This window comes from Amblyomma maculatum, chromosome 1 (genome assembly GCF_055883805.1).
Source record: "Amblyomma maculatum isolate TAMU_Amacu chromosome 1, ASM5588380v1, whole genome shotgun sequence".
Classification (NCBI taxonomy): Eukaryota; Metazoa; Arthropoda; class Arachnida; order Ixodida; family Ixodidae; genus Amblyomma; species Amblyomma maculatum.
In genome coordinates this window covers 348,627,735-348,647,389 of record NC_139344.1, presented here as the reverse complement: position 1 = coordinate 348,647,389, position 19,655 = coordinate 348,627,735, and the positions used below count along the sequence as shown (strand labels likewise).

The window sequence follows — 19,655 nt, the reverse complement described above, 5'->3', positions numbered from 1 at the left end:
ACTGTTACTTTAACAGGGTGAATATTTGGGTTGGTTGGTGCATGATGTGTGGCTAAAAACAGAGAGAGGGGACACGAAACTAGCAACCAGATTTTTATTGCACGTTCATCAGTTTTATAACTTTCGTTAGTACAAGAAAGAAAAAAAGGGAAGATAGAGAATCAGGAAAACATGATAAGATAAAAATGTGGCAGAAGATTATGCATTAAGGCACAGATTTCGCCCTTTTGTCGAATGTTATTGGCTTCTTGAATTTCTCTGGTCCTTTGGTCTAAGTAGGATGATAAGACCTTGGTGTTGCCGAGCTGGGGAACACGTTCCTGCTCTCGGCAGTGTTTTGCCGGTTAACTGCTGATGGTGCCTGTCAAGGACTATCTTCCCTTTTTTTCTTTTTTTGTATGAACGAAATGTATAAAACTGACGAGCATGCAATAAAAATCTGGTTGTTAGTCAGCGTTGTGTCCCTCTCTCTGCATCGTCTCGTGTTAGCGCTGTTTTTAGCCACAGATGCAACTGGACTGATATCCCAAATATGTAATCAGTTAATATGTTGTCACAGTCGCCCTCCACTGCATGCGGTTCGTATGGCTGCTACTTAGCACGTGAGTGTTGCATGTTCCGACTCCATGCTGCCAACCTAATAGGATAACATGACCCACTATTTAGCCACAAAAACGGTACCAGATCTGTATACCACACCATGCCAGACTAGATAGAGCAGCAAATATAAATTGTGGGCGACCGAAGGTTTTCCGTTCATGCTAACAGATCTTCAATAAATGTGCTTTCTAGCTATTCACTTGTATTCCACAGCTAATAGTGTCTGCAAATAGCAAAGGTACAAACGCGAAGTCTAATGTGAAAAAGCTAGCTAGCATGCCGCAAACATCCAGTCGAAACCAACAAATACGGAAGCACGTCTCAAAACAAAGTTTAGTCACTGCGAATACTGCAGCTTACTTCTTCCCTCCCAGGGATCCAATAGCATCCAACAGCTTCTTGTGACGAAATGAATCGACTCCATCCTTGCGATGTGACTGCAGCAGTAAAGCGAAAAAGGCAGACAAAATAAATGGCTATTCAAGGTGTGGAGTGCAGCCAGATTTCAGGCGACAAATAAATTTGAAACGAATTTTGAACCACTCTAGAGGAATGAATTTGGGGCCACTTGCTTTGAGGCATGTTATTTATTAGCACGGGTGCCAGAATTATTCCGATCAAATAAACGAACGGGGTGATTGAAACAAACTAGAGAAACAATTTATACGGAACGACAAACCTGGCGTTCTTCGCTGTCACTCCCAAATTCTTCTTGCAGCACGTCAGGCTTTTTGCTGGAACATTAAATTTTTTTTAATGAATTTGTTATCAGACCTAAAAACCATCAAAACAGAGCAATAACAGTGATTAATACTGCATACAAACCATAAAGCATCTATCAACGTGGAGGCGGCCATGTTTCAAGCACACCGCACACGTGCGTGCGAGCCGGAACATGCCGGAAGCGACAAAGTGGGCAAAGTGAGCAAATCGAGCAAACAATAAAAGTTCTCGTCAAAAAAACACTTACTTACTGTATGTTTTTTAAAGTTTTAATAAAATAAATAGTACGTTTATGTTAAGTTTTGTGCAACTTTTTAAAAACCTAAAATACGGCACTGTCGCTCGTTGGGCTACCCACTGACTCAACTTTTAAAGAGGCGTGAAGTGGTGTGAAGCAACTTTGTGAAACTACTGCGGCACTCTTGTTTTTTCGCGACATTCGTATGCTGAGCTGACAGGAATACAGCGAAAATGAGTCTATTTGGAAAGAAAGTATCGCCTGCAGGTAAGCTGAGAATCATCTAACCAGCGTCACTGCCGTTTTCACGATATTATATTGCATCACTTGCAGGAACAGTACGCGCTACTTCCAAAGAGATCGACAATTCTATTTAGATTTACTGCGATCTATTATGTCTTGTTTCAGAGCAAATGCGACAACAGAATAGGGAGCTTCGAAAAACACAGAGAGACATCGAAAGGGACAGACGAGAGCTAGAAAGGCAAGAGAAACAACTGGTAAGATACACGATCCTCCACTTGTACTAGTCGTGACGGGCAGAAAAACTATGTATTATATTCGTTGTTCTCTCTTTTAGGAACTCGAAATAAAAAAGGCCGCTAATCAAGGGAACAAGCAGGTGTGTGGTAAAACTGTTACTGTCTTCTCTCTTTAATGGTTGCCTTTAGTATAAGTTTTGGTTCTTGTGTCGCGCTTCGGGGTGCATCGCGATGAAAGCTTGTGAGCTCCTGTCTGCACTGATTTGTTCAAATCTTGGTCCATGCCTTCAGGTCTGTACGGTTTTAGCAAAACAGTTAGTGCAGATACGTAAGCAAAAAGCCAGGACATATGCTGCCACGTCTAAAGTCCAAGCCGTCGGCTCGCAGTCAAAGGTAACGCTCTTCACCAGCTGTCAGCTGACCTAGCCGCAGCGTGCTGTTTCCAGTAGCTCACTGTCGTTTCGTAATTTTTTAGTTGATGAACGCCAACGTGAAGCTAGCGAACGCAATGGCCACAACTGCGAAGGTGAGGAATCTATATTACCTTTTACTGCATTCATGTTTTTATTTTCGCAGCTGTCATATGCATAAAATATTTTCTCAGGCTATGGGTGAAGTGAACAAACGCATCAAGCCTCAAGACATCGCCAAAACAATGCAGGACTTTGAGAAGGAAAGCACAAAAATGGGCATGACTGAGGAAATAGGCAAGTGCTTTGCTTTTGTGCCATGTAGGGCATTGCACCATTCCTTCCGAATTGCATATTCTGTTTTATTTCTGTCTTACTTTTTCAATATACTCAACTGCCTTATGTATGTTTGAGAGCCTTGTTTGTGTGCCGTATTCTGAATAATTCTATGAAGATCTCACAGCCGTTTATTTTTCTACCAGTTAAAGTATTTGAGAGCAGTTTAAGTAAACTAAAATAATATGACACAATGGTGTGTTCTTACCCATGCCCATGTTTGTTTGCGATTTGTTGCACAAGTGTTGTCTCAAAGTATGTTGATGGAAGGTAGCAGTGCTACACTACGCTGTGACATATTAAAGAACTAAATTGTAAGCTCCTGCTGCTGCTGCAGGTAATGGTAATCTATCCATCCTACTATAAGTCTGTGTTGTTGTATTTATCACTTCTTTTCAGAAGGTGCACAATTAGTTTGTTGCTTAGTTACCTTTGCTAATTGTCACCCACCGTGCTCTGTAGCTTTGGTGTACAGTTACTGATCGCAGTGCTGCAGGTTCGATCCCGGCTATAGGCGCCACATTTCAGTATTGGCAAAATACAAAACTGCCCATGTGTTTAGCAATATCAACTTACATTGAATAGCTTCAGGTAGTCTGAATTTATCCAGGGCCCCCACTACAGCTTCCCTCAGCTTGTGTGTTGCTTCGGACGGAGTGTTAGACCTCACATTTTGCCATTTCGACACTTTTGATTGTCGTTTCGCCTCCACTTGTTTTTGTTTGTTTATTTTAGTCGATGACACGCTCAACTCCATTTTGGATGAGTCTGGTGATGAGGAAGAACAGGACGCCATTGTCAACAAGGTCCTCGATGAAATTGGCATTGAGATGTCTGGGAAGGTGAGCTTGTGCTGAAAGGCATACTATGCAGTTGTACTGAAATGTCAGAAGGTTCCTCTTTCAGGCTTTTAAAATCTTCCGATGTTTGCATATCTCTCAATATGTGCACCTTTTAGCTGCACCATATCGTTGGTCTCTGCCAGATCATACAAACTTTTCTTTTAGTTATCTTAGCTTTCAGGCTGAGTTGCTTAATGTAAGTGTGTGCAAGGTAAAAAAAAAAAAAAAAGCTAGTAGGCAGCAGTAACTCATTTTATTTGGCGATTACCTTTTTGTTTGGTTAACAAAAAGCTTTTAAAATGGCTGATGGTCATGGACATAGCCAGCACTTCTCTGCAGACTTGAGTATTGTTCAACTATAGTCCTGTCAGTCACATGAAATTTAATTTTAAATGTTGTTCTATATTTGAAATAGACCTGCAGTATCGGTTCTCTAATGTAATTTGGATGCTGTTGCATCCTCAATTGTGGTAAGTGCATTCTGTGAATAGTTTGTTTGATTAGGCTGCACTGTTTTTGTTATGCAGTGGGCCTTCCAGATTAAAAGGGGCACTAATGGGAAATGCTTGAAAATTGCCTTTCAAGAGATTTTACCCCATTTCTTTTGCGTGTATGCGTGAGTGTGTGTGCACGCACGCTTAAAATGGCGTTATTGCTGAGCAACCCACATACTAATTCTTTAATATCTGCCCCCTCATTTACACACCTGTGTAATTTGGTTCTTGAGAGTTTGGTGAATCTGAAAAAATCGATTAAGTTGTTCAACTTGCTGATGAGATCGGCACTTCGTTACAGTGCTAATCAACAGATGGTGCTGCTAGCCTGTGTACTGTTCTTTATGAAGTAAAGCTGCCCTCTTTGAATATGGTCGTCTCACCATATCCGATGTTCCACTTACACTTATATCGCTGTCCACCGTGAACATAGTCTCGGTCAGCCAGCGGGTTCCGGTGGCTGCCAGCGCATGTGACCACGAAGCCACTTCCTATCAGAAGTGAACTTCCTGGCAGCCAGCAGGCTGCCCGAGGTCGCATAAGGGAAGAAGCCCATTTGACAAAAACTGTACTTGCATGAGCACTACTTACAGGTTTAAGTGCTATTGGCAAAAAAATGGCATGGTGTGAAAGTTCAGTGATTGGACCATGGGACAGAGCTGTAAAGGAAGTTAATATCTGAAGACTAGGTTACACCAGAATCAAATAATTGTGCACAATGCAACAGGCAAACTATGTGCATATAACACCTTGCTACTCCTAGGCGAGTGGAATTGGGGCTTTTTGTTAATGTAGTTGCCTTTGTTTGGGCAGTCCTTGATCTCGTTGGGATAAATTTGCACATACTTCTTGCTCGTGACTCGCCTCTACTCTGCTGAAAGTAATGGTGAAGTCGGAAACAAAAATAAAGAGAAAGTTACCACAACATAAACTAAAGAATGGCCAGAGCTGTGCATTGCATGGTTCATATCATCACCTAGACTGTCATGAATGCCAGGTTAATGATGAAGTGCGGTAATGGTTGCGTTTCAGATTGCCACACCTAATGAGACAATGTCCATGTCCTTGAATAGAGCTTCAGCACATCGCATAACACTAGCAGATCAAGTTAGAAGGCAGAGCCTTCCAATCTGCACTAGTTTGTGTAAGATCATGAAGCAATACTTCCAAATGTACAACAGCACAACTTGCGCTAAGTAGCTAGCAAGCTGCAATTTTGCGGCCAGAAGGCGAACTTATGCCATATGGTATGGGCTTGCCAGCAAAACAACTGTCATGACAATAAATTGGCCAACATGGGAAAGTTTTTACCAATCGTGTGCTGGACTAGGGATCCAATCAGCCTTAACCTAAGTCCTCGCTGCACTCAAATGTTTTCATCATCATCATCTAGCAAGCTGTGTAATACACTTACAAGATACTGACCTTTTCATTTTTAACATAGAAACTGAAACTGAAAGCAAAACTGCACAAAAGGAAATTCAATTATAAATTGTTTGGCAGTTGACTAGTATCACATTGTAATCATGTCTATTAATGTTTATGCACAACAAAAATTTGTGTATTCCTTTCAGCTATGTCGTTTCGATGGGGGTAAAACGAAGTGGCGTCCATGTGCTGTGTGATGTCATGGCATGTTAAAAAGATCTCCAGGTGGACGAAATTACTCCTGAGCCCTCCACTAGAGCACCCTTTTCTCTTTCTGCTTTCACTCCCACCTTCTTTCCTTCCCTAATGGTGAGGTTTAGGTGTCCACAGAACAAGTGTTAGATACTGTGGCTTCTCTTTCCTGTGAACCAATTGATTATTTCAGCTATGCTTGAAGAAAAGGAATGAAAAAAATTATGAAAATTATTTCTGGTTTAGTAAATTTGTTAGAAAAAATTTAGAAAAGAAGGCCTGGCTCTTTGGAATCGGCATCATCAAACTGAGTTCATCAAAACTAATGTCTTGTTTCAAAGCTGAGTCTTGCATGAATTTTTTTTCCCTACTTCTCTCATTTCTGTAGCTGGCTGCTGCTCCATCTGCCAGGTCTGACCCTCTTGGTGAGGGGTCCAGCAAGGCACGGCTGCCAACCGATGAAGAAATAGAACGCCAGCTCGCCAAGTTAAAAACGTGAACACAGAGTCTTGCTGCTTTCGCTTGCGTGAAGCTTTGTAATATATGTACACACAGTTGCTTGTGATAATGATCTCTGGACAAGATTGTCCGAGGCTGAGCGAACCTCTTTGCTTTTTCAGTATGCGCTGACTTTGTATTTTATGTAGACAATTCATGCACAGTAAACAAGACTTTCACTTGAAACATTGTTAGTCCGGACAATGGCAATTTCTTTTCAGGGAGAAATTATTTTTGATCTATGTTTACTTCTGAGGGAGGTTTTCACATTTTGTTTGCTTTGTTATTCTGTGAACAGCACCTTTGGTGCAGCAGATGAAGCTGGATTGAGGTGATTTTTTAGTGGTTATTGTGTGCTCTTTGACACTTGAGAATTATCACAATTCTGACAAAAAGAATCCTGTGCAGCAAAAACAACCAAGTAAATTATCAAAACAAAAATGTGCTTTGTTTTTGTATAAAAATATTGCTTCAGAACATCAGTGCTTTTATTCAAGGCAATCGCACCACCTTTCCCACGTTTGTTCAGGGGTGGTCATAAACCACTTCATTTTTCACCTTACACAGCATGTGTGCTTTGTGGATATCGTCACAGGCTAATAGATCTCTGTCAACAGAGGTATATCGCAAGCTGCAAACGGTAATGTTATTATCAGAAATGGGTACAAAGTGCACTTTTGTTCACTTATTTCTGTTTGGTAAAGCAATCCACACCTTAAAGCACACTTGTTTTGCTGAAAGCATGGAAGATTTAGCATTATCACAAATTGTATTCTGCTTATGCAGAGGTGTGAGATAACACTAACACGTATCACAGTAGTATGATAATCTTCTGCGGCATAGAAGGGGGTGAGCAGTCTCTCCAGGCAGCCTCATTCTGCTGACCCCTACTGTGCATTGTATGATAAGTGGCCCAATAGATGCGCTGTACACAATTTTATTAGCTAGCAGCAATTTCAGCCGATCGTAAACAAGGTGTCCAATGACATCCTGACACACAGCTGGGGCTATGGAATTTGCAGCTAGATTGTTGGGACATGCAGGATTGCTGTTACATAGAGTGTAGGTATGATGGTCCACTCTCACAAAACTGCACATTGAGTGGTTCACAACATGCACTATGATTTCATATTGGACATTTGCATTAAAGCAACCAAGAGAAGAGTGGTGGAATATCTGCCAGCTCGCACCCATAACATGTAGCTGCTTTGCTGTGCGTGTGCTAGAAATTAAAAAAAAAATTTACGCATAGGCACAAGACAATGGCGCACCACTGCCTTCACTTCAATGCAGCCCAATTGGTGATACAGTGTACACAATAAAAGAAATAAAACGGCAAGGAGCGGTCATGAGGTTGTGCAGTCTAACAGGGAAGCATTCACTTCAGGTATGACGGCGGATATAGCGCGCAGAATGTAGGTCATAGTGCCGTAACATCCGCTGGGTGCCGAGTCGTAGAAGTGTTGACAGATGCCCACAGCTGCCTGGCAGGGTACGACAGGTCGTGCACCCCCTGCACAACACAGTGTGGCGTCACCCTTGTCCTGGTGCTGGTCCTCGAGGAAGAAGGCATGGGCACGCTGTACCACAGACTCGACATCGATGGGGGCCTTGAATTCGGCCACTATTTCGTTTTCCACTGCCAGGCTAATCACCATCAGCGCCTCGACCATCAGCTGCCGGTACTCGGGCTCAGGAACCTGGACAGTGTGGGAACCTGGTTCACATGGACTGATCGGCTGGCAAACTACTGTACAAGACTTGGGACTTAGAAGCGTGAATAGTTTGATCCGTTGTACGCTGTGGCAACTGTCACACATTGGTGATCTAGGGCTAAACGGCAGCTTCAGACCATGATGGGAAGCTGACAAGCGATGGGGTCGGAAGTAGGCCACTGCATGGGCTGGGGCCATAAATGCACTATTTCACCGTTGTCTGGGCCGGGCCCAGGATTGAAATTTCTGACCCTGGCCAGTTATGGGGACTTGCTTTGACGGGCCCCTGTCAGGCTTTTGTTTCCATAAGCTGTCAAATGGTTTTGGTGTCCATTAAGAAGCATCAGATACTGTGCTATTTCTTTCCATCAGAGGCCAGTTTTTCTAAAAACAGTAGAGGCGCCAAACTTTTTGATACATGAAGTTTCGGTCTAGGCGGCAATGGGCGAAATTGGAAACAATAGAAACGCAATGCGCACTATCACGGCCTTACCAAAACTTACCCCTATCCCTATTCTCCAAGAGTTTGCACAGATAAATACGTTGACAGAATTAATTGAACAACGAGAGGCAACAAGGGATATGAAGCGAAAGTATGTTACGCCCACAGCATCCTTGTACAATGAAGTGGCAGTTCGAACACCACCAATGGCTGACCCCCCTCCGTGGGAATTCACGACAAACAAGACCACTCGGCTTCGTCGCAAAGAAAAGCTGGCATCTCGACCTCTGGTTGATGCACTTCCAGGTACCTTAATTGCATATACGGACGCATCAATTATAGAAAATGGCGGTAGAACAGCAGCTACTAGTCCAACACACAGCGAACTAAAGGTGCATATAGAATATCTTTTAGAATACCCGGACCCGCTTGTGATGGAACTCCATGCAATCCGCGATGCTATGGAGGCCATAAATAAAATAGATTCGATAACAGAAGCCCACATCTATACAGACTCCTTAGCCGCCATAAAACAACTGAAGAAAGTGACGAAGACGCTATGTGTTACCCAGGAAATCCACGCACTCAATAAAAAAAACAAAGATAAGCATCCAGATACTTTGAACACAAGACAATGCTGAGAACGCCGAGCAGAGAAAAGTTGACCACCTCACACACGAAGTTCCACACACTAATGCGCCCCCCACCAGGCTCCCTTTCGATGCCCGCTCCGCTGTTTCCATTTTAGCATACTCTTTAAGGAAAAGTACACGTGCCCTCATTCCCCCGTGTACATTCCCACTCCCTCGTAACTTAACGAGATTGGAGGAGGTTTCCCTTAGAAGGATAAGAGCTGGGGCAGCCCTTACCCCGTCGGTAAAATGCCGACGGGAATCGCAAGCTGACATCGGACCAACCACATGCCCAAAGTGTTCCACACCAGCTGCAGAAGTGGATGTTCGCCACCTGCTATGGACTTGTGCAGGGACAAGGGAATCAAAGACACAGATTCTGCGCGAAGTGGGTCTAACCACAACAAGGGAAGAGGACTTTTCTAAATGGCTCACCGACAACGCTAAGAGCGGGAGCCTGCTCCGGTTCCTCACGGAAAATCATTTACATGAGTTTATATAATATGCCTTATGGCAAGTTTGCGTACAAAAAAAAAAAAAAAAAAAAAAAAAAGTTTCGGTCTCAATAGCTAAAATGATGGCTGTGATGTCACAGACGAGTGTCGGTCATGTCATGTCATGAAAAAAAAAAAAACAATTTCTGCTTATTCATTTTTTGCGATTCTAGCTTGGCCAGGCTTGTGTGAGTGTTGTTGCAGATTTAAAGGAACAAACCAGCGATCATACTGCAGTTTTTGAACGGTTACAGCCGCCATTCGGTGTTTGGACCAGAAACCTTTTCGCGTAATTTACGTGAATGTTCGTGTAGCCCTAACGACAACCGCAGCGCCAAGTTTTCTACAGCACGGGACCTTTTACGCTGTTGCGCTCACTGCACCGTATCAGCCAAAGTCAACCTGGCAGGTTCCATGGGGCTCACGAGCGGCGCGCCTACGCGCACGAAGGTATGCTGGAGTCGGTCTGCGCATGCGTGAGGCGTCGGGCACGAGCTCGCACTAGGGTGCCTCGATGCATCTGGGCACTCGCGCTGGCGCCGAAAGAGGCTCGCCGGTTTTTGGCTGGCGTGCACCAATCAAAGGATGCAGTTCTCGCGACTTCCGGAACTGGCTTTCGCGCCGTATCTGCGATCTAGAGAGATGTGCGCGCAGTCTATCGACACAGTAGCGCGCGCGCCAGAGACTCTCCATGGAGATGCGTACTTTTTCCAGCGTTCTCGCTCGTGCGCCTCTCGAGCGCCCCATGGAACGGAGTCTTAAACGCTGCTTAACCATGGTACTACCTATCCGGTGCACCGGCACTTGACCTTTTTACGGCAGATACAACATCGCGCGTTCCTTCTTCTAATTGACAGCGTCCTCGACGTCTCGCTGCAAACCCTGCAAAGCCATGTCTGTACGTGTCTAAACCTAAGCCTAACCAAAGCAAAACGACACGTTCGCTTCGCCTAACTAGGTTTAGCACTGCGTTAAATTTCAGCCATTTTTCTTTTAGTCCTTATACAGCTCATATTCATGCAGTGTCTCGCGCAGCTTAATATAGAGAGGTTCTTCATGGACGGCGCTTTCCAATTCCACGTCCTTTGAAAACGCCCTAGCCACAGTGGTATCTGTTGTACTACACGTCGTACCACAGCTCGCCGCTGAAGAGATATTGGTCAAGACGCTCGGCTACTGAACCGGAATGCCCGGCTCCGAAAAGGACTGCGGCGGCAGGCGCGTTTCGAAAGGCGTCCGTGTGCGATGTCAATGCACGTTAAAGATCCTCAGGTGGTCGAAATCATTGCGCAGCCTTCCACTGCGGCACATTTTTCTCTTTTTTTACTCCCACCTTCCACCCTTCCTATTAGGCGCGGTTCAGTGTCCACCGAGACCTATGCCAATACCAGATGCGCCTTCCTTTTCTGTAAAGTTTATCACCGCGATAGCGTTAAATGGCTTAAAAGAGCGTTAAGCTGTATGCCTTAATAGCATTAAGAAATACCTTAAGGCGTTAAAGACCCAGAAAATCCGTCGATGAAGTTGAGCGAAAAATCCTGGTGGGGTGCCTTGATGGCAGCTGACATGGCTGAGCACTGACTGGTTCAAGGAAAGAAAAGGGGCAGTATGTGTCACACTTGTTTCTGTGGACACCTAAACCGCGCCGAGTACTGATTAGAGCCCTATTCGTATACGAGCACTGATTCTTCGATGATTTGTGTGACATATGAGACCACATATCAGTCTAAGGAGCTGCCAACTTGGGTTGCTCATTTGAGGCTGGAAGGTGGAATAAGAATCAACCTTCCACTATACTCTTTGACGCCGAGTACATATAGACCCGCGAGCAAAAGTGTAGAGACCACTCGAACTGCTACGATTGCTTTTTTTTTTTTTTTTTTTTTTTTGTGATAAAAAGATGTGCTAGACAAAATTGCTTGGGCAAGATGGCAAGTATATTTAGGAGGGTATACCTTATGTACATCTCAGAATGAATCGCTTCACTGTCTGAAAAAGCTGGCAGGTAGTTTTCTCAAAGCGCGTGGTCTCTCCACTCTTGCTAGCTCACGCGGAACCGTTATTGTATCCTTAAACCACCTAAGTTTTTATTTTTATTTTTTTTTTTTTTTTACGTCTGTAGTGTTTCGACAGCGGCGGTACACACGTAGGGTCGTTACCGCGTTGCTTACCCTGTTTAGCATGTCGTCAACGCGTAGCCCGAATTTCATCTCCTCGGCCGTCATCTCCTTGGTGAGGGCTACGGGCATGCAGTATCCGCGTACCCAGAGCCCTGGGGAGCGCTCCAGGATGCCCCAGACGTTCTTGTAGAACCCCTCAGGCACTCGATTCAGGGCGCCGTCCAATCGGCGGCGGCGCAGCCACAAGCCCTGAGCCTGAGAAGCGGACGAGATAAAGTTGAAAGGTAATTCGGCGCACCTCTTACATCCAGAGGCCACGAAGCGGTAATTAAAACGAATGACACGCTTTAAAGCCGACAATAATAGTGTCAATGTGTCTGTGTGAAGAATTTTGATGTTACGCTCTCCCATGACAACCTGATGCCTAGGAAAAGCAGCCCCGTTCTCAATTTATGCGACGAGTCGGCGCCGGTACGCATATCACTAGAAGGGATTAATACCTCCTAACATATCGCGCCGGTTTGCATTGCATCCCCGTCCAGCAGTGCAGCCAGAGCGATGCCGGCATCAACAAACGCCATCTCGCTCCCGCGCTCTCCGTCTCCGGTCTTCTCTCGCATTTCTTTCTCCTTAGGAAACTATCACATGACTTTTCATCTTTTTGTTCTTTTTTCTTATTTTCTTCTTTTTGGCGTGGGTTTCACGGACCCTTATTTGAGAAACACTGGCATGCACCTTTAAAGTATGTGTCTAAAGCTGCCAAGCAAGCTTTAGCCATGGGCTCCTCTGATCACTAACATGAAGTAGCGAAACACACACGCGCGCGCACACACACACGCACACGCACGCGCGGTTCGCCTCTCAGTCCTATACATTTATGCCTGGACCCCAAACCATGCACAACGCCTGTGTGAGCATGAGGCTACGCTTTCATTAACAGTGTGCAGGGTCTAAACACACAATGAGACGACTCTATGTAAAGATTCCAAATCTCGATTTTCGTGAAGGGCACATACTTTACGGCGGCAAAAGCCTTGATTCGCTTTCAGATTTATTTCACAGTTAAAAATGTCTTATTTGTGCAGCGTTAGTGGATTAAGCATCCCTTCGTTATCTAATATTATACGCGAGTTTCAGTATTGGAACACTTTTTTTTTTTTTTTCAAACAGTTTCGGCTTCCGTACAAAGCGGTCTAAAGCTTCCAAAAGTCTCCGGAGCTCAAAGCTTTGTATGCATGGAGCACGGATGCAATTTCACTGCGCAGCTGGGCTTAGTCAGAGTCAAAGTATAGGGCAGACTTTGGGCAATAAGGGCAGCACGCGCAGCGCACCTCTTTGCCGAGAGGGGTGGACGGCTCTTCCAGTTCCTTGAGCCCGAAGCCTTCGAGTCCAATGCGCTTGTTGGAGAATGTGCCCGGACTGGCGCCGGGCATCGTGGAGAGGTCCTGCGCGTCCTGGAGTTCGATGCCGCTCATGATGTTCATCAGCAGCGACTGCATGTCGAAAGGGCTTAAGTTCAACAGCCGCTCGGTTGCGTCCGACGAGTCGCACCGGGACGAGTAGGCGACCTCCACCACCATAACCTGCATGTTTAATTCAGCGCGCATGGGAAAGACTGGGTTGCACTTCGAGTCTAGGCTGTTAAGATTTATGTCAAAGAAAGACAAGGGTACTCTATATATATCTCCGGTATGCTTCTGGGTGTTGTAGAAGCATTACAGTTGGCCTTAACAATTGCTGCGTGGTGCAGAACGAGCTCCATATAAATTAATATTTAACTTATCGAAGTCCCATGCACAGTATACATCTATCTTACAGTATATATCAACTCGATCGCTATACAGGCTGTGAGCAAGGAGAGTACCTAATCCTCAAAAACAGACTTTCAGACAAAACGTTCACTTCTTCGCGACGATAGTGGTGGCGCTGCAGGACATTACAAACCGAGTGATACAAATTGAATGGTAGGATAATCGCGAAAATTTGATTATATATTATGCAATAGCGCATACAGCTCGTTCGACCAGGCAGTCGTTCTCCGTGCAGCGTTGAGGATCATTGTGCCGTTTGGCTTCCATTTAGAATCCATTTTCCAGCAAAGTTGGAGGCTAATTCACGATACGTATTCGAATTGGCGACATGTACCTCCAACTGTATGCCGTAAACTGTAGGCGTAGATGCCCACCTTTAAGAGACCCAAAAACCAAACTAACGACATTCACCACTTTTCCAAACTCTGTGCCACTTTCTCAATGCTAAACCGCCAAGCAAACCATGCCAAACACTGCTTGCGCACGTCTTAACATTTTTAAGAGGAGCTAAACCACGGATACATTTTTAGAGAAAGGGATGCCTGTCCTCCTGCCTACGTGGCCGCGCATGTAATACCTACAGTGGAGACAGGATAATCTTTAGTGTTATTCACGTGACCTAAAACCTGGGCGGTTATGTATGCTGTGCGTCATCAAGCGTGCAACGCAATCGGAGGCATGCACTGGGGGACGAGGCACACAGGGCGGAAAAGGGCTGGTGCCAAGTCGGGTTCAAAAAGACCTGGTTCGAATCGGCTCGTAGAAGAATGGCAATGCCCTCGTGCACGATGTGCCGTTGTCAGTTCAGTGGGGCACCTAACAGCCTGACGGACCCGCAGGGACCCGTCATCTGTACGCGCACTCATTTCAGTGGTTGTACAGAGTAGCCATTGACAGCCGAAGCAACAAAACGCCGCTTTTAAATCCGCCAGTGTCTACTAGCGCAAGCCATGGATAGGCAAACCGTTCCCAGTATTCCCATATTTACGCACTGGGCAGAAAATGTCGCCTCACAGCACAAAACACCGTGCTCCTATTGACCCGGTCCTGTGCTAGCTGCATCCACTTCACCCCAGTTAATTTAACTCATCCGCCCTCTGTCTGCCGCCCTCTGCTATGCTTTTCTTCCCTCGGAATCAATTTGTTACACTAAGCGACCATCGGTTATCCTCTTCTTCGCACTATATGTCCTGCTCATGTCCACTTCTTGATTTCCTTTAGAATGTCAACTTATTTCACTTGCCCACTCTGCACGCTTCCTATCTCTTAAGGTTACCCCTACCATTTTTCGTTCCATAGCACTCTGCGTTGTCCTGAACAACACTTTTCATTAGCCTCCACGTTTCAGCCCCATAGGTGAGTACAGGTAAGATGCAACTGTTGTGTACTTTTCTCTTGAGCGATACCGGTAAGCTGCTGGTCATAATCTGCGATAACTTACCAATAGCGTTCCATCCCAATCGTATTCTCCTGGTTATTTCCCTTTCATGGTCCGGATCTGCGGTTACTACCTGTCCTAAGTAGACATATCCGCCTACCACTTCCAGTGCTTCGCTACCTAATGTAAACTGCTGTTCCTTCCCAAGGCTGTTGAACATTACCTCAGTGTTCTGCATATTGATTTTCAAGCCTACCTTTCTGCTTTTTCTGTCTAGGTAATCAGTCATTCTTTGCTGTTCATCCCCTGAGTTAATTATCAAGGCAATGTCATCAGTGAATCGCAGATTACTAAGATATTCTCCGTCAGCCCCTATCCTTAACTGCTCCCATTCCAAGTCTCTGGATGCCTTGCAGGGGGCGTAGTCATGTAGGCTGCATAGCTTACAGGGTACTGTATGGTCTACGTTACACTACTGCACGCCACAAACCTGTATTAGGAGACCGACGCGTAGGCGATTCATTCTCTTGAAGTGGTCTGGGTTGGTGCGGATGAATATGGCCAGGTAGGCGAGCAGCTCTTTTGTCAACATGGCTATGCTCTCGTCGCCCCTGTGAGCCCTGGCGATGATCACGTTCAACTCCTTAGTGGACAGAGGCCGCGTGATCACCTCCTCGAACTGCGGTGGCATGCCCACGGTCACCTGCTTCTGGCGAACCAGCAGCGCAGTGACGGACTTTGCCAGATCTTCGACTCGCTTGCCAAGGGAACCCGCGAAATGTCGCACAAGTCCCCAGTGGTGCTCCTCACATGCATGTTCGTAGAATTCCTGGAACAGCATGCGCACGGTGATAACAGAGTCCGGATAGCCCAGGCCGGTGTCCCATGCAAGGCCCTTGCGTATGGCCAGGTAATGCAGAATGTCTCCTTGCTCCTCGAGAGAGTCGGTCTCACGCAGGGTGGTGACCAGCTCCCGCGTGTCGACCTTGTCCAATTTGAGCTCGGCAAGGGCATCGAACGTCGCCGCTTCCTCTTCGAGGGAGCTGCGGCGGGACCCAGTGTTCGAAGCCATCGGCGACATCTGCTGGTACGGCGAGGACGCCGCAGGGTTCTCCAGTACAACGTGCTCGTGGAGCGCGATGGTCCGGCTACGCTTGATGATGCCGGATACTAGCGGCTTCTTATGCGTCGCGGCGCTCGACGCGCCCGATAGGATATGGCTCTGCAAGCCTGCCGACCGAAGGAGCCCCGTGTGCGCAGTTTCTCTATCCAGGTAGGTCTGGACACGTTTGGGCAGGTTCTCAAAATCGCCTGCCTCGTATTCGCAGAGAAATTCGAGGCTCGCGATGCACGAGGTGTTCATGAAATCGCGCAGCCTGCCCAGGGTAACGCGAGTCGAGTTGATGTAGCCGCTGGCAAGTTTCTTAATAGTCTGGCGCAGCGATGCTGGTAGCTTGTTGTGTACCAGGTGGCGGTCTCTTAAAACTACGACCACGGTAGGCCGGCCGTGCACGTACCAGTGAGAACGCAGTACAGCGAGGTCCGAGCGTAACGTGCTGACGAAAAGGTCGACGTCGTTGACGAGGTGGAACTCCTCGTTGTCCAGGTTCTGGGGTGTAAAGACAAACAGCTGGTCCTGCAGGCTGTACATCTTGCTGGTGGCTAAAAGGCCTACGTCATTGCTAGGGCAACCAGTGAGGCCCATTTTCTTATTTCTGCCGAGTTGACAGTATAGCTTCCCCAGCATACGGGCCGGTCCCACCTGGAATGGGCTCACTTCAGTCACCTTTTGGATGTCAGGATAGAGTTCGGCAATTTTATCCCGTAGGGTAGAGCTCTCCGCTAGTAGAACCACCTAAAATTAATCGAGCGAGGGTGAAAATCATTAGCAATACCTAGAAATCGCTTTTAATACCAGTTTTGTACCACTGCAATAGGCCACCAAAGCTGCACTAGAGAGTGGTCAACTTTCACGTAAGATGGAAATGACGCTGAAGGTATTTTATTCGCTTTAAGCAGATTTATTTATTTACAATACCTCTAGATATACTACTGAACATCTTTACTATAGAAGTGGTACAATAAATCAAATGTTCGGGTGCGCTCTTCGATCACGATATGTCCTGGCACTCCCATATCAATTTCCTCACCGGTAAGCTGCCCAAGTATTGGGCGTAACGTTCATTCCATCAGGTACTTGCCCTAATACATAAAACTGCTAATTTATAATGCACTCTTTCTCAGTCAGCTCAGTTACTGCTGCATCTTTGGCGGACTACCACAAATACATTCAAAAGCTGAAGAATTTTTTCCGTGTCATATGAAATTAGCGTCGTGACTTTCATTACGTTCATTTTTCTATTTCGCTTTGAGCACTAAAATTTCCTCCCTTAATGAACCACCGCTTATTGTCATTTTACAGAAGGGATGTAAAAAGCACTAGCTTTCTCAGCTCTCCTGCCAATCTCACAAAACGTACAGCTCCTTACACAACTCGAGCTCTAGAGGCTTGGTGTGCTCCTCACACACGTACTAATTATGGTCAGCAAATATGCCACCGTTTGCCCAGTTTACTAAATGCTCTTGCCAAATGTAATATTGATGTGCTAACTTGTTCCGCAAGAAATCTGCATGAATGTGTTTTTGTGCTCATGATTGTGTACGCTTGTACTTTGTATTTTCTTTCTTTCATTAGCTCTTTTAATACTTTTCTGTATTAATATTTTAAGATAGTCTGAATTTCGCCTTTCACGTTCTCCTTTTTGTTTGTTTGTTCGACAACTTTTCCTTCCGCCCTGCTGCCGCCATTGTTAATAGAACTTGCCAGTTAAGCTGCTTCATGTGCCGCTTTATCCCCTTGTTTTCCCCTACAACCTTGTACTTCCTCGTTTGTGGAAGTAAACCAAACCAAATCGAATATACCTGATACGCAAAGCATGTTCCGGAAACGCAGTGAAAGGCTCAAAGTGCTGTGCTCATTCCTCCAGTCATTATCACTCACTAGTACAGAGACATTAAACTGTCTGCGCCTCATCATCATCATCATTGGAGGCACATACGACTTCCACTCTCCCATTTGAAAGTTCTTACGGACAAGTAAACATTGTTCTGTACGGGGAGCCACAAATACTGTTACGTTATGTTTTGTGTCGTTAAAAAGAATGTCAAATGGTACGTAAGGTTCAGCGTAACGTTCACCACGAAGACATGTCATTTGTGAGCAGCGCGACTATACTTCAGGGCTCACAATCGTTTCTCTCCACTTACCTGCACCACGACATCTGGCCGCTGGAGCATGCCCAGCCGTCGATTCAAGGGATCCATCTCTCCTGGTGAGATAATTTCGTCGTGCATGAGGCGACCGACAATGTAGAGAGACTGGGCCCACACAAATGGAATTTGGCCGATGGGTACGCGAGGCTGTGTGTGCGGCGACTCATACTCATTGTTGGCCTTGTCAGGCAGCACTGCATACATCTGCGGCACAATACGCAATCCTTCGTCCGTCTTTATTAATGCTCGATCCAGTAAGTCGCAGTAGTCGTCCATCGTGCTACGGTCTCCGCGAAAGCAGGCGTCGATGATCATAAAGCAGAAGAAGAGCGGCCACTCGCACTCGATATTCTCGAAGCCCTGCAGCTCCCAGGGCTCGTAGTAGGCCCGACCCTTGTCTTCGCGCGGGGTTTTGTATCCGTCACGTAAGAATCGCTTGCACCCGTACTGTCCTTGGAGCTTGTCGACAATGGCCCTTCGAGTGACATCAATCAAGAGCGTGTCGGTTACTGCGAACGCGGGAAACCCGATGACCGAGATGAGGGCCGCGTCCACTTCCTTGGAGTTTGACTCTCGCGGAAGCATGGAGGCCAACACAGCGCCACACTCTTGGGCTTCGTCCGATGGGACGTGGATAACCGACTGCTCACCGCCCCGACCTCCGAACAGATCGAGCTCGCTCATGGCCTCCAGGGCAGCCTTGGCGATTCCCACGGAACTGGCATTGAGCTCGCGTATACCACGGTTTGTCTTGTCGCCGCGCTCCCAAACGCCATAGTCTGGTATGCTGTAGGCGCACTCGACGTAGAAGACGAGATTCTGCACGAAGGCCACTTCGTCTAGGTTGAACACGATTTGCATTCCGGACGCAGTCATCTGCGCCAGGATGAGCAAGTAGAGGGACGTCGCGTCCAGCTGCAAGTGTCCCCAGTCCTGGTCGCCGACGCAGGCGCCTCGGGTGATGGAGCTGTACTTGGCGTGCAGGCTGTCCGCAGGGCTCTGCGTCTCCTTGAAGCTCTCGAGCTTTTCCTTCTGCTGCATCATGGCCATGAGCAAGCCTCGCATCAGCTTGACGCAGCACTGTTCCAGCTCGAAAGCGCGGGCACGGTCTTCGTCAAGTTCGGTATTTTTGCGGTAGGCGAGCGAGAGGGCCCAAATAGAGAGCACGGCATAAACGTTGTCGCGTACCCACGCGTGGTGGTCGTACTTCTCGGCGGGTATAAGACCACTCGCGGGGTCCTGGTAGTCCAGGATGGTGCGGTGCAGTAACCGGTAGTAGTACCTCAGTCGGTGCCCACTGTGCGTCGCCATGTTCCTTGCGGCTGGACAAATTCAGCATGCCAGAACTCTTTAGAGTTTAAGATGACTTCGGGCGCACGTACCATAACAAAGCATGGGGCGATTTCGGTAAGTTAGTAACGCATGTAAGCAAATGTAGTTTGCACTCACGGGCGCACACTGCAATATAAAATGCAGCGTGTACGTCGAAACCATCATTACCAAGAGAGAATTGTAAATAGCACTTTACTTCGTAATTTCTGCTTTCT

The 19,655-nt window shown here is 46.4% G+C and overlaps 3 protein-coding genes across 5 annotated transcripts in view; 1 reads left to right on the top strand and 2 right to left on the bottom strand.

The window, feature by feature from the left end:
- LOC146207720 (U3 small nucleolar RNA-associated protein 14 homolog A) overlaps positions 1-1,499 on the bottom strand; it is a 32,774-nt gene extending 31,275 nt beyond the window's left edge. For both annotated transcript variants that reach the window (XR_014704148.1, XM_084589878.1), the window contains exons 1-3: positions 1,426-1,499; positions 1,280-1,334; positions 961-1,037 (exon numbers count right to left, since the gene is read on the bottom strand). Coding sequence is in view for 1 of the 2 variants with exons in the window: in XM_084589878.1 (XP_084446004.1) it covers positions 961-1,037; positions 1,280-1,334; positions 1,426-1,457 (164 nt within the window). In the remaining variant the exon portion in view is untranslated. The remainder of the gene's footprint in view (positions 1-960; positions 1,038-1,279; positions 1,335-1,425) is intronic.
- Positions 1,500-1,681: 182 nt separating this feature from the next.
- Positions 1,682-6,429, top strand: CHMP2B (Charged multivesicular body protein 2b). The gene is made up of 8 exons (XM_084589867.1): positions 1,682-1,828; positions 1,970-2,061; positions 2,142-2,183; positions 2,335-2,436; positions 2,519-2,569; positions 2,648-2,750; positions 3,525-3,631; positions 6,134-6,429. Exons 1-8 carry the CDS (start codon positions 1,795-1,797, stop codon positions 6,242-6,244), a joined length of 642 nt encoding a protein of 213 aa, XP_084445993.1. The 5' UTR covers positions 1,682-1,794; the 3' UTR covers positions 6,245-6,429.
- Positions 6,430-7,589: 1,160 nt separating this feature from the next.
- Positions 7,590-19,419, bottom strand: LOC146207718 (putative phosphorylase b kinase regulatory subunit alpha). Of its 2 annotated transcripts, none has more exons than XM_084589850.1 (5): positions 18,103-19,419; positions 15,326-16,690; positions 12,969-13,229; positions 11,698-11,895; positions 7,590-7,943 (listed from the first exon to the last, which is right to left on the bottom strand). In XM_084589850.1, exons 1-5 carry the CDS (start codon positions 19,417-19,419, stop codon positions 7,590-7,592), a joined length of 3,495 nt encoding a protein of 1,164 aa, XP_084445976.1. The 2 variants fall into 2 exon arrangements, with proteins under 2 accessions (XP_084445976.1, XP_084445982.1); XM_084589856.1 differs by having other exon boundaries at positions 11,698-11,901; positions 12,978-13,229.
- Positions 19,420-19,655: the final 236 nt, after the last annotated feature.